This window comes from Cuculus canorus, chromosome 2 (assembly GCF_017976375.1).
Source record: "Cuculus canorus isolate bCucCan1 chromosome 2, bCucCan1.pri, whole genome shotgun sequence".
Taxonomy (NCBI): domain Eukaryota; kingdom Metazoa; phylum Chordata; class Aves; order Cuculiformes; family Cuculidae; genus Cuculus; species Cuculus canorus.
Window position 1 is genome coordinate 149,751,565 of NC_071402.1, and position 14,968 is coordinate 149,766,532.

General features: G+C 44.0%; 1 protein-coding gene across 5 annotated transcripts in view; it reads left to right on the top strand.

The window, feature by feature from the left end:
* Nucleotides 1-5,415, top strand: part of DIP2C (disco interacting protein 2 homolog C) — a 326,524-nt gene extending 321,109 nt beyond the window's left edge. The window contains exon 38 of one of the 5 annotated variants that reach the window (XM_054058185.1): nt 1,950-5,415. In XM_054058185.1, the coding sequence (XP_053914160.1) occupies nt 1,950-2,202 (253 nt within the window). In that variant the 3' untranslated portion in view covers nt 2,203-5,415. The remainder of the gene's footprint in view (nt 1-1,949) is intronic. The other 4 variants (XM_054058186.1, XM_054058183.1, XM_054058184.1 and 1 more) reach the window with 4 other exon arrangements.
* The last annotated feature ends 9,553 nt before the right edge of the window (nt 5,416-14,968 follow it).

Genomic DNA, 14,968 nt, shown 5'->3' on the forward strand with positions numbered 1-14,968 from the left:
AGCTGGTTTTGAAGTTGGCTTGTATACATAATATATTCTAACTTTCAGATGCTTATGCTTGAGACAGTTCTGGGAAATTATCCCCTGCTTTTATAAGGTAAAGGAGGGTAAAGTACAGGGCTTGATGTATGAGTTACATGTGTATAATATTATTACATATGCAGTGGAATAAGTTAGAGGAAGAGTGACTCAAACACCTGCAAGGAAGATTGAGATTGTTTTTTGTAGAGTCTCAGTCCTCCTGTGGGACTTCAGAGGCTTTGGAGACATTTGAGGTGGGGAGGATGGAGGGAAGCATACGCCAGACTTTCATACATTTCCAGACTCCATATTTGGAAGAATAAATGCATTATCTCTCACCAGAAAAGATGCACAGTAGCAGAAGTCAAATCTACCTGCTTCAGCTCAAGGGCTTAACCAAAATTTTGGGGACTTGCAAAGTTCTTTTAGTAAAGAGGAGATACTAGTGATAATGGTGTTCCCTCAGCCATCTTAGCTGTTAATAAGGAACGTAAAATCTCCTATCCACTTAAAACCAACAGAAATAAAACACAACTGAAATAAAACAGGTGGGAGACACTGCTTATTTCTGTTATAAATCAATTGATCCAAAAGAATTATAGAATGGTTAGGATTCGACAATCACCTAAGATTAAAGATCATATAGTTCCAAAACCCCTGCCAAGGGCAAGGACACCTCCCACTAGATTAAGCTGCTCAAGGCCCCATCCAGCCTGGCCTTGAACTCCTCCAAGGACAGGGCATCCACAGCTTCCCTGGGCAACCTGTTCCAGTGCTTCCCCACCCTCATAGTGAAGAATTCTTCCTAATGTCTAGTCTGAATCTTCCCCCTTCCAATTTAAAGCCATATCCCATCACTACATGATCTTGTAGACAGTCCCTCCCCTCCTTTCTTGTAAGCCCCCTTCAGGTACTGGAAGGTCTCTGTAAGGTCTCCCCAGAGTCTTCTCTTCCCCAGACTGACCAACCCCAACTCTCTCAGCCTGTTCTCGTAGCTCCATCCCTCCTATCGACTTCACAGCTCTCCTCTGGACCCGTTCCAACAGATTCATATCCTTCTTATGTTGAGGATTCCAAAACTGGACCCAGTATTCCAGGAGTCTCCTGAGAGCAGAGTAGATGGGGATAATCCCCTCCCTCGACCTGCTGGCCATGCTTATTTTCATGCAGCCCAGGATACAGTTGGCCTTCTCAACTGTGAGTGCACATTGCCAATTCATGTCGAGCTTCTCATCGATGAGCACCCCCAAGTCCTTCTCTGCAGGGCTCTCAGTCACGTCGCTCCCCCAGCCTGTATTGAAACTGTGGATTGCCCCGAATTCCCCTGTGCTGTGCTGAACTCTGACCTGCCTGGACAGGAGCCAGCGCAGTCCAGAAGACACATGGCCATGTTGGTCTAGCACTTTGCAAATGAGGTAGCTCCACACACCTTTGCTAGGCAGCGTTTATCCCAATGGTCTTTAAGCTCTGTGTTCCCGCTGTTCCTTTTGGGCCTTCTCTTCTCCTTTGCTGTCCTGGGCTGCTCTTCAAAAAAAAAAAAAAACAAATCAGAGAAGACACCGCCACCCACATATCACTCATGTGGGCCTTCATGAACACAGCAGTGCTATGACAATTCTATGGCTTCAAAGGGAACCATACAAGAGGTCTTGCAACCTCTTTACATGACGGGCGAGGGTTAGACTCAAGTTCCTGTAAAGTTTAGCGCAATACTTAGTATTACCACAGTATTAAAGTGAGAGCTAGCAGGGCTGTTTTTCTTCCCCTGCCTGCAAACATGTTCTTTCTTGCTACTTAAGCCTTGTGGTAACCATACAGAAGGAGCTCTAGGAGTTGAAACAACAGGTAACTAAGGTGGAATGAAAAGAGTGAAAAATAAAATGGGTAAAGAAACCCCACGACTAATATTATTTTTTCTTTCATTCCAGCGCGGTGTTTACCTGGACAAATTTATTGGTTGTTGTAGTTGAGCTGGATGGATCGGAGCAAGAAGCTTTGGACCTGGTTCCTTTGGTCACCAACGTGGTCCTTGAGGAACACTATCTGATTGTAGGGGTGGTGGTGGTTGTGGACATTGGTGTAATTCCTATCAACTCCCGTGGAGAGAAACAACGTATGCACCTACGAGATGGATTTTTGGCAGACCAGCTAGATCCCATCTATGTGGCCTACAACATGTAGTCTTGTACCTTAAAGCTTCCATGGACTTTACTATAGATGTATAAAATTTTTTGGTGTCCACTAAAAAAGTGTGCAGATAAGATGCTGACACTCATCAGAATGGAACTGTTTCTATTACAACTTTTCAAAGCAGTCACGATTGGCAGGAAATAAATTGTGAAATGTTTTCTTTTACCACTAAATTTTAGAAAAGAAGGACTATGGGGTAAGGCCCTTCAGTGTGTTGGAAAAGCCCATTTTAAACTTTTTTTTTTTTTGCTTCTTGGACAATACTGCTTTTTGAGTAAATGTGGCTTTGTATTTTACATTAAGTAAGCTGAAGTAGATTTTTTTTTTTTTTTATTCTGCCCTCCAAATGGATTCTTTTAAAACAATTTGCATACTAATACAAATAATTGTTTCCTTCATTCATTTTAATATATCATAAAAAGCTGATGAATACAGATCCATTACTAATTTAAGCCATTTTAGATCCCACATCTTAGGAAACTATGTAGTGGTACGAGGAGAATACCCAAAGTAGCACCTTTCAATTAGAAATCTTGCATCTTTCTGTCAGAGATGCTGAAAGCCCAAAGGCCAAAGAGCCTTTGCTGTTAGTGTTAGAATGGAAGAAATTTATAAATAAGGTGTATTTCGGCAATGAACTTGCAAATATCTTTGTACTAAACTAAAAAGATGAAATAAGTTAACTACTTCTTCTGTAATTATGTACAAAACGTTTAATTTATTTTGATCTCTTTAGAAGTATAAAAGAGAAAAAACATTCAAGAATATTAAACTCTTGGAATGTTTGCTAATATAAAAACAAAGTGTTGTATTATCTTGAGTGGATAGTATCACATCAAATATATATATATGAAATATAAATTCACTAATGACAAAAGATTTTAAAGTTTAAAATGCAGTACTTGTCACTTGCATGGTGTCTCCCACTGTAGATAATCAAACGTTACTCACAAATTTTTGGAAAAAAAAAAAAAAAAGCAATCCTGGATTGCTAAGTATCCCTGTTGAAAAGAATCCTCTACATACCAGCAAGTGGAATTATTGCTGCCTTTAAGGCAGTGAATGAATTTAAGACTAAAAAATGCACTACAATAATTTTCTTTTCTTTGCCATGGAGGCAAAAATAAATATTCGTGCTGGCATGTGCATACACTTGGTAGACTTAGAAAAGGCAGGTTGAGGAATAGCACTGTTGTCTAGCTGCAGAACTTTGTTGCACAATTCTTTTCATTGTTTTAGTTGGTGTTTTTATTGCTATAAGGAAAAGTTTTGGGGTTATTTGCACAGAGTTATCGATTTGCCTCTCAGCTAGGACACATAGCTCGGTGGCCAATGCATCCAGTTTACATTTACAGGAAACGATTGTTTCGATGGTCTTTAATTTATTCCTTAACAGAGAGGAGCATACAGTCACTACAACTGATTGGCACAAATCGTGCATCTGCTAACTAGTCCCTAAACGCATCAAAACATCAGAGGAACCGATCTGCCTGTATAAAGAATGGAGAAATCCCATGGTCTCTGATCTGAGGCGGGAGAAGAGTAGGAAAACATGCATCACAGCTGCCTTCATTTTACTACCTTTGGATAAAAGAGAGGTTTGATTCCCCAGTTCTGTTGTCTTCCCTGTGCCCCCTTTTTTAGAACCTTCCCCTTCCTTCATGTGGTTGTAACTGAATTGACCTGTTTGTGATCAAGAGTGGGATTTACCAGCTGCAGTCCAAGAATGCTTTTCTTATTGTCCCAAATGACGTTCACGTGCTGGCTCTCATTACCGGATATGCATGACTAAGATTGTTGCAGGGCAAATGTACTTATGTTTATATCACGTATAAGGGAGTCTCGATGCTGGGTGTTTAAAATCTTTTTACAAGGGAGGGACGTTTTAGTCTGCATGTACAGTACAGAGCATCTTGCCATGTCAGACGTGTTTTCTTTCAGACCATCCTCTCCGCCTTCACCGTCCTGTGAATAGCCCTATCCATGCTCTGCTGACCAATCCTATATTTTGTCAAATTTATTTTCTGCTCCCTGAAAAGAATAAAAATCTGTTCTTAATGGCGAGTCGTTGTAAGGTTTCAGACAAGATGTTGATTGATTACAGACATAATTGCAGTGTGTGAACTAACTTGTGAAGTCCTGCTATCGCTGATCTCAGTACTGCAAAACAAATCTCGCTGTCGTTCAAAGCGTCACTTTAACCTTCATGAAGTCAACTTTGCATTTGTAGAGAATAAAAGAACTGCAATGCAGTTGTGAAACGCAGTTAATAACAGCTCTCTTCTGCAACCTGTCATCTGTGGTTGTTAAATCCTAAGTTAAGAGAAATGATAAACTGAGTTTCTGGTTTTGTTGTGCAAGCAAAAGGAAGGAAACATTTAAGCACCATCAGACTGAGCAATAAAGAAGGATTGTTCTGTATTAGAAACTGTACTGTAGATAAACCATTCATGAGAATGTATAAAATGTTTGTCTTGTGACCTTGTGCTTTTGGAGTCAGACAAAACCATGTAATCAACTTGATGCACATGCACAAAAAAAGAGGGTACACAATGAACATTTAAACACAAAACTAATCAAACAGGAGCAGATTCCTCATGGTGCTTGTTTATTATATATATTTAATCCTGCTTGACACTTTACCCAAGGGAAGACTGTCCCTTTTATCAGTTGAATGTTAGCAGCGTTATTTCATAGAGTGTGGTGACTGGTTAGAGAAATTCATGTAACTCAGCCAATCACAGTTTCAAACAAAAATTTTTATGTGCAAAGGACAGCAACCTTCTTGTATGTTAAACCACCAGTACGCTTTGTACATCTGTGATAACGCCTGTTTTATATTCAAATGAACAAATAAAAGCTTTTATTTTTGTTGCTCTGAAAATATCAGTTTCTTAATTAGTCATCTAAAATGGAGCTTCCGAGAGCTATGGACGCTCAGTGGAGGAACATGGAGAGTTATATTGTAATTTTATTTTGTTTACCTCTCTTGTTGCATAATTTATTAGTACAAATCATTATACTTTTAACAATGTTTAAATACTGGTGTGGGCATTTATTGCTGAAAGATTTTCATATGGCAACAAATGTTTTTGTGAAATGTTTTTTTAATTCTTTTTAATATATTCAAATATACTGTTCACATTTTTGCTGAAAGTGTAAAGATTATTGTAAGCTTGGTAACATTTTGTGAGAAGCAATAACAAGCATTAGTACTGTAAAACTCAAATTTGTCACTTATCACTTCTGTTACAAGGCCTTGCTACCAACATATTGCTAACCAGTCGCTTAAGTTATTGATCGAGGTGTTACATCTCTGCTGGAACTTTCTCCCAGTGGAAATATATGGGTAACTGCTTGCTGACTCATGTGTGGCTAGAACCTCTGTATCAATTCAGAAGCCTTGGATGATGAGGTGAAACTCCCAGGGAGTGTGATCTGCCTATTTCCATTGGCCTTTTCCAAAAATACCAGGATTTCAGAGCTGGTGGCCTGCCATTGAGTAGCAGCGTTCCCGGAGGAGAGGTTAGGCCATAGCTTTTGATTTTCCAAATGTGATTTCAAAGGATGAAATTCTGAGTCCTCATCTGTTTGGTAGCCCACCTGAGAAGTTCAGGGTACAAAATCCCGTCTCCAGCGGCTTAAAATTCAGGTTGCTCATCACAAGAGGTGGATAAAGGTTAGAGGACCCACAGTTTTCTAGAGCAGAGTGTGCAACCAAATATTGTGAGGACAAGTTAGGGGTAGCAGAAGGAAGAGGATGACAGAACAGCAAGTAGTTCCTGATTCAATTCTACAAATTGTTTTATAAAGAGAGGGTTTTGATGCTTTATGCTAATGATGAGGAGGATTTTTAAAAGGTCGACATCTTTCAAGTACACATTTTAAAAATCATTTTGGCAAATGGCTGAAAAAAAAAATAGCGCTGAAAAGCTGGTGGGGAATCTCAGCAAAAAAATGTAGTCGGGTAAGAAGAATAATTTCATGCACAATAGGCACAGTATAGCTTATTCATTATCAAGTTTGTGCTAACAGGTAAGAACTGGAAAAAAATCTTCGTCTATGACCTTGCAGGGTTTTTTTGTTTGTTTTTCAACAGAAAAAATTTACTTTATGTAGCATTATTATATCAGGTGGGGAGAGGGGGACATGCATAGAGATGAACAATAAATTCTCACCAGTCACCTTGTGAATGAAATTTGAGGAACTTGCAACCTTCACCAACACAGTTTTTTGTAGTCATCACAAGCGGTACAGAGCCCTCTCTGCAACCCTGGGAATACAAATCCCTTCTGTGACTTCTCTGTGGGGCGTAAGGTGGTTTTTAGGGGCTTGGGCTGGGCACTGGCATTGGCTGTAGCTGCCCAAGCAGTGCAGGGAGAGGTAAACCCCAGGAAGATCATCCCAGTGGGAACTGACCCCACTGTCCCCAGAGTGAGAGCAAACCCTTGTTTTGAACTGATTGTCTGTTTCTGTGTTTGAACAGAAGAGCTTTTTTCCTTAAAACTGGCTGAGATAAGAAGAGAGGGGAAAAAGAACCTGACCAGATTCTAAGTTCTGAAAGTAGAAATGAATCATTTAATTTGGGGGTAGAATTTAAAATTTCAACTGGAGCTATTTGTTGGTATTCAGAGTGCTTCATTTGGCAGCCCATCTTCCCAAAAGCTCTCTCCTTATCATGATTTATATAAACTGGCTTTTCTTTCCAGGATTTTTCTGTTCTTTTTTGAGGGGTATCACCTTAAAGCTGGTCCAAAATCCTCTGGAGGCTTTGCTTCATTTGCGTTGTACCTCACTGAGGTCAACATCTCGGAAACAGCATCTCTTCTTTTTTTTACCCAGCAAACCAACATCAGCTCATTTCTGTACTTGGTTCCTTCTGCGTTTGGCACACATCCTGAAGCTGGAAGCTGGATGGCATTTAAAATCAACCATAGACTGATGACCCCAAGCAGCTCATACTGCATCATACCAGTCAAAATCAGTACGAGGAGCACTCTTCTTATTTCTGGTCTTCATGGACAAGATTCCTTCAACACGAAAGCCCTGTTGTCTCTTGTATGATTCACTCAGGAAAAAAACCCCGAAGTCTTTGTTCCAGGGATTGCACAACACAACTAATAATAATTTGGTAAAAATATTGCAAAATTTTATATATCTATGGCCAGTTAATGGGCTGATCTTTTAGTGGGCTGTGCCAATTAAAGGCACAAAGCTGATCTTGCTTTGGTTGATTAACAGTGATAGACTTCATACAATGGAGTGTGTAGTGGAGGGGTCTGAAGAAGAGGATGAAGTTGGTGGAAGCACCACAACAGAGAAGGACTCCCAGGTGTGAGTGTCAGCATATGGGAAAGGTGTGAAGATGCCGGTGAAAGGTAATGAGAGAAGAGTTGTACTAAGCCATCACTGCTGAAGAGGACATCAGTGGAAAAAGCCATAAATGAAGGGCAAGTTTAAGAATAGCATTTGGTGTAGAAGGGAGGAAAGGCCAGAGAAGAGAAGATTGTGCCTGTGGAGGTGAGGGTAAAGCAATTGGAATTATCTAACCCAGTGGCAGCAGGCACCTAATTTCAGATGCCTACATTTTGATTTTCTCACCGAGGTGAGCCCCTTTCAAATTGGTGAACTCCAGGTGCTGGACACACAGCTCCGCTGCTCTTAGCCCTATGTTCCATCTAGACGCTTGGATGAACTACCTACCACCTACTGAACTCAACAAGGGGCTTTGGGATAAGACTCAAAAGTGAAAATGTAGGTAGGTAGGAGGGCAAAACGAGAACAGAGGGTATCCCAATCTGAAAGGGTCAGGAAACTAAAAAGAAACCACCAGCTCTCTATCTGGAGGACTGAAGAGAGAAAAATAGGGTAAGAAAAGTAGCTGCATGCAAGAAGAAAATCCTGTTTCCAAAGGGCCTGGTCAGGAGCGGGGATATGGCATGGCTAGTATTCATGGAGCAGAGGAAGGCAAGAACTGGAGCCAACAGCTGCCTTAAGGAAATCAGAGGTCGAGGACATACAAAGGAATTAAACTTCCATTGCTGGCACATGTGCTCATTAACATTTCTAGGATGTGTCTCACAAACATTTAGTTTTGGAAACTTTCCTGAAATCCACCAGGAGGACAGGCTGAGAGAACTGGGGTTGTTCAGCCTGGATAAGTCTTTATAGCAGCCCTGCAGTATCTGAAGGGGATCTACAGGAAAACTGAGGAGGGACGTTGTACAAGGGCATGTAGTGACAGGTCAAGGAGGAATGGGTTTAAATTGAAAGGAGGGAGATTTAGCTTACATATTAGGAAGAAATTCTACATGAGGTTGATGAGGCATTGGCACAGGTTGCCCTGGGAAGTTGTGGCTGCCCATTCCCTGGAGGTGTTCAAGGCCAGGTTGGATGGGGCCTGGGGCAGCCTGATCTAGTGGGAGGTGTCCCTGCCCATGGCAGCGGGTTTGGAACTGGATGGTACTTTAAGGTCCTTTCCAACCCAACCCATTCTGTGATCCTATGATTTCTGTTGGTTTTGATACCTGCTTCTCTCCCCACTGCGCGCAGCTGCACGCCAGCGTAAGGACACGCACTCGTGTGTGTTTGCAGGGTCTCATGGCCGTATGCACACCCTGCGTGGCCACGCGGCCGCTGCAGCGGCTCAGCGAATGCTGTCTGCTTGCAAGGGCAGTGCTGGCAGCGCACAGCACCAGCATCCACGTGTGTTGCAGGGGGGGCACTGGGCATCCGCAGCTGTGGAAGCCCAAAGGCAATGCTGCCTGTCCAGAGTGTAGGGCCAGCAAAAACTGAATGGGGAACATTTAAGGTCTTCCCTCCTCTTACAGCTCTTTGGTGAGTAAAGAGAAAGAAAAAAGCAAATGAAGTGTGGTCTCAGCTATAATTATTTTTTCATTCAAAGGACGGAAGTATTCTTTCATCTCAGGGCAAAGCTTTTTAGCAGAACGAGAGGCTTTTAACTGCTGTTTTAAGCCATAATAAAACGACTATTAGAGATCACTCAATTTTAACTATTTTCTAACAAAAACCAGATTTTCTTAAATGAAAACTTTTGTTAAAATGCTTCCATTTCCAGTGGATCACATAACAGGCTTGTAGTCTCTCTGTGAAAGCAATGTGATTGCATTTTTGCTGTGCGTGCATGTGGATACATGCACTTTCATTGCACTCTACTTACAAGTAACAGCACGATTTGCTTCTCCAGCACAATAACACCAGCACATCTGTAAGACAGAAACAAAATCAGGATGCAATGTGTCAGTCCAAGCAAGATTTCACAAAGTGTAAGTGTCGGAGAGATCAACCAGAAATGCAGGTTACAATTGGTCTCATCGACAGTTTGACTTGATCTTCAGTAAAATACATTTGTTCTCTTTACCCAGTTTTTATTTGGAAGTGCTATAGAAAGAATAGTTATGAGAGGATATGTTGAGATCACTGACTCAGTGCAGAGCTGCACTTCCAAGTCTTACTCTTTAAAAAAGAAAAAAAAAAGAATCCCTGAGCCCACGTTTTACTTTAGTTTTGAATATGGATCAACTCTGTCTCAAAGGAAGAGCATTTTCATCAGGATCCTTAAAGAACAGAAGGAGTTACATGGCTTCTTCTCAGTGCCTGTATGGTTCCATTAAGAAATACAAAAGCATCTTGTAGGGCTCCTCTGAATTTCAGCAAGCTCAGCCCCTGCCTAGCTGACAGGGAGTCAAAGCCCTGCACCACAGTTCACGAGGCAAGGCCAGGCTGGAGGAGCTCCCCAATCTTGGTGCGCCCCATCCCGGGCAAGCAAGGCAAGGTCCCCTGCCTTGTGGCACCAGCGGAGTCACACATGACCTTTGAGGTTGGACAGGCTTGGTCAAGGAATGAACATTCATTCAGTAAACGGTAAGAACTTTGGCTTAAATTCCCTTCAGGGTAGTGTTTGCTTCAACAAAAGACTTTGGAGAACATTCCTTGCTCTTTGTGAGTGTCTTTGTACAGTGGCATTCCTGCTCTGAACACAGGATCAAGCCAACCAAACCATGGATTAAAAGATTGCTAAGAGAAACAAAGAAACTGAAAGATAAAAGAAAGACAAAGCAGAAAGTTCTCCCATTCCCAAATCCAATGGTTACTCTTTGGATCCAGTTCTGCATTTCTTTTGTACAGTCAGCCCCATGTAAAAGATGCTCAGGAATGTCCTGGTGGGTGTCCCTCACCCTACAGATGAGCACAGCAGCCTGTGCCAGCACAGATCCCAGCAACTGCTGTAGTGCCCTAAACTGACTTCATTCAAAATATCTACAGTGCCACCAATGTGCAAAAGGGCAGATTTCTCCTACATACCAAACTGCCATCCTGTTTTCCTACTCTGGATGGGCAAACAAAGTGGTCCTCTGCTTCCTCCTCTACCTCCTCCAAGCACTGACACACTGCTACGCATTTCAGCCATAGCTCCTCCAAGCTCTAGGAGCTCTCAAGGCTTGGGTGAACAAGCTGGAGTATTTCAAACCACCATAAACATGTCAAAATATCTGCTCTGAGGCAGCTGTAGAAAAGAGGTTCTAAATTATTTTAAGCAAGAGTTGTTGTGGGACAGGGGGCACTTCTTCTCTGCACCAAATGGCGATTGCGATAGGTAAGAGAGGTAGAAACACCCCCTCTGCCCAGAGCAGCCCCAACCAGAGATCAGAGTAAGGTGAAGAACCAGCAAATTCTGAACAAGCTGTTGTCAGAAAAGCCTGTAAATAGGTTGTATCTCTGTAGCTCATTCTGTTTGGTGGGTGTGCCCTCTCCCAGGAGCCCTGTACTAAAAAGAAAGGCTTTGGGCATGGGTACAATGCCCAGGAGAAACCCCTGCAGGGAGATGGAGCTCACCCTGACAGATGACAGTGGCTGTACGTGTGGTTGTGAGGGCACTGTGGTCAAGCTTTGCCGAAGGTCTGCCAGACAAAAGCAGTGAGCAGAGGTTTGGGGGACTTTCCACAGCCGTTGGTCAGCCAACACGCAGGCAGGGAGGACTCACGGCAGGGTGAAAGGGTGGCAGACTGCATTGCGTCTGGGCTGGGGAGGAGGTTGGGGAGGCCTACAGCTCTTGAGCCTGAATTCCTGGCTGCTCCTTCCCTGCCTTTCCCAGAGCAGTAGATGCTGGCTATGGTTGATAGCTTCCATACGAGGCTTCTGCACTGGACTGAGCCTGAGCTGGCTCAGAGCTTCCTCAGCTGCAACCTGTGGCTTCAGCATCACATTGGGGTGGCACCACAGTCTGGATCCAGAATTTCCCATGGGCAGGCAGTAGGCATCCAGCAGCTTTCATCAGCAACCAGCAGGGTGAGCTGCCTGCTGCTCCCACTTCTGAGCCCCCAGAACTCAACGTCACCCCACAGAGTGAGACGCAAGCTCCAGGGCTTGGGGCTTTCTTTTTGCCAAGCACAGTGTTGCATCCATCCAAACATCACACCGCGATGCGGTGGCCGTGCTGCTGGTGGGAGGGGGTGAGTGATCCTGTCCTCCAGCTTAGCACCCTGAGCCAACTCCCAACAGCTCAACGGGCACGGCATGCCCTGCTCACTGCTGCAGTGGCCACCAGCCTTGGGAACCCAGAGTTAAAACGCTGCTGGCTCCAGCGCCCACAGGAAAACGTAACGAGCAATTGCATTACTGAGCTGCACAGCTTCCCTTTCCTCAGGGGAAAAATCAAAGGCTTTCTGGCAGTTGCTGACTTCACAGATTTGTGAAAAGATGGGGACAGGCTCCATCCCTCAAGTGTTGTGTCAGCCAAAGAGATTCTCTGTCCTGTACAGAAGCCATGCGTGGTAAAGTTTCTGGCTGTGTTTTTCTCTCAGGAAGGAGCTGATATTGCTCCTCGGCAGGGGCTGAGCTGTAACACAGGCAGCTGAGGAGCTTCCTGCCTGCACCACGCTGCGGATGCTGCAGGGGTTCGGATGCCTCATTTCGCTCCCTCTGGAGAGCACGCCAGGCCTGCACAGCTCTCGCGTGGAAACATATCTTATTTCTCCTAACTAGGACAGATACGGGGTGCGCTGATCAGCCGAGGCATGCCAGGCGAATCCCTCTTTCCTGATGATCAGGGGCTTTGAGACCTGCTTTGTGCAAGGCACCGATTCCCTTTTTACTTTGTAAAGAAGCGATTTTTCACCTTGAAGGTCCTGTTACAACAAACAAAAATGTGCATGGCTTTGGCTCAGCAGGGTGGGATGACGGCTCTGCACCAGCCTGGCCCAGAGCTGGATCCCACGCGCTCTTCCCACAGGAGCACAAGCAGCAGCGAGCAGTGTCCAGAGCCACCTGGAGTGGCTGCTGCAAAGCATACTTCTCCCATTGGCAAAAGAGTTAAAAATAACATTGTAATCTGGCTTTATTAATAAACATTGTTTTCTACCACAGCAGTCCTTTTCCAAATGCTAGTAGAGGATTTTGTGTAATAAGCTTCAGTGCCTACTCTACGCAGAACTCCAGTTTATTTTTAGGTACCTCTCTGGGGCAAATCCTATTTCCATTGAAGCTTTATGCCAGCTTAGTTTTCACTTCCATAGAGTTAATAAAAACCGGCTGGTGGCTTTGTAAACAAACACATCACTCTGCCTTTTAGCATGGCCCATTCTCACTCTCTCAGTCTTTCTTCTGCTTTATCTTCAGTTATTAGTCCTCTTGTATGTAAAAATTATCTGTGAAGCAAACACTGGGCTCAACTCCAGCCGCTCCAGCGCTGTTTGCCATGCCTGAAGGCAACTCTCTGCACTTCACTACGAGCTCCAGGGCCATGGGGTAGAGAGGTCCCAGGGCAGGGATGGCCATGGGGAGCAGGAGGGGCAATTTAGAGTTGCTTTTCTCTGGATTCTCTTTCCAGCTTTACAACATTGAGCCTTTATCCACCCAGCATTTGGTTTTTAAAGAGCATTACTCATAGTTCAACACACTTTTGAGCCGTCTGGTGCCTGGAAAGTGGTTTTATTAAGATAAAATGATGGGGTTTTTCCCAGGATTTTGGAAGGTCTAAGATAGTTGTTTTTTTTCCTTTACGTTAGCTATGAACATCACGCTCTTAAACACAGCCACACTATATTATTCTCATAAATGGATGGACCTTTCCACTTGCAATTGAATTTCACAGGGCTGTTTTGGTTAGAAAAGACCTTTAAGATCATCGAGTCCAGTCGTAAATCTAATATTGCCAAGTCGAGGGCCATTCTGATTTTGATATTTCCACTCTCCCTCCCCTTTCAGATTTATGAAAGCATTTGGAAAGCAGATGCAGAGATCACAAACATGCTCTCACAATCAGGCTAAAATAGGCTGGGTAGCTCTTAACGACCGGTAACAAATCCAAAACATATTTCACATACTTGGTCACTGAAAATCTGGAAAGGGAACCAAGCCCTGAGCCGGGCAGCTCACGCCACCTAAAGGAAGCGAGAGGCAGAAACCACTGCTCCTCCTTCATAAATGTAGTGGCCAGAGTTAAACAATAGTAATGGTGATGATAATAAAATAATAATAACGATTACGACGGTGATGATAACAATAACAACAATAATGATAAAAATGAGGAAAATCCAACAAAAAAATTCCACATAATGACACTGGTGCTCTAGGAGCACTAAGGCATAGCTCTGTCTGCAGCTGTGGAGCTGCAGCAGCTCAGAGAAGCCCCTGCTCACCCTCAACATTTTGGTGGAAGGAAATTTGCAGATTTGGGGCAGTTCAAGGACAATTCCCCTCCTCTGCTTTGGTGGTGGTGCACTGTGATGGCGGGGTTTGTCAGGTCATAGAATCATGGAATAGTTTGGGTTGGAAGGGACCTTAAAGATAATCCAGATCCAAAATCCAGATCATCCACACATCCCACTAGATCAGGCTGCCCAACGCCTCATCCAACCTGGCCTTGAAAGCCTCCAGGGATGGGCCATTCACAGCTTCCCTGGGCAACCTGTGCCGGTGTCTCACCACTCTCACGGTGAAGAAATTCTTCCTCATGTCTAGTCTAAATCTGCCCCTCTCCAGTTTATACCTGTTGCCCCTGTTCCTGTCACTACAAGTCTTTGTGAACAGTCCCTCCCTGTTTCCTGTAGCCCCTTCAGGTACTGGAAGGTCACTATAAGATCTCCTCAGAGCCTTCTCTTCTCCAGGCTGAACAAGCCCAACTCTCTCAGCCTGTCCTTGTATGAGAGGTGCTTCAGCCCTCTGATCATCCTTATAGCTCTTCTCTGGACCCATTCCAACAGTTCCATATCCTTCTTATGTCGAGAATTCCGGAACTGGACACAATACTCCAGATGAGGTCTCACAAGACAGGAATAGAGGGGCAGAATCCCCCCCCTTGCCCTGCTGGCCACGCTTCTTTTGATGCAGCGCAGGATACAGTTGGTCTTCTGTGTTGCGAGTGCACATTCCCGGCTCATGTCGAGCTTCTCATCGACCAGCACCCCCACATCCTTCTCCGCAGGGCTGCTCTCAAGCACATCATCCGCCATCATGTACTGCAAATGGGGATTGCCCTGACCCAGGTGCAGGACCTTACACTTGGCCTTGTTGAACCTCATGAGATTCACCCAGGCCTGCTTCTCCAGCCTGTCCAGGTCCCTCTGCATGACATCCCATCCTTCCACTGTGGCAACTACACCACTCAGCTTAGTGTCATCTGCAAATTTCCTGTGGGTGCACTTGATCTCACTGTCAATATCATCAATGAAGATATTAAACAGCACTGGTCCCAGTATGGACCCCTGAGGGACACCACATAGCAGACCCATGTGAA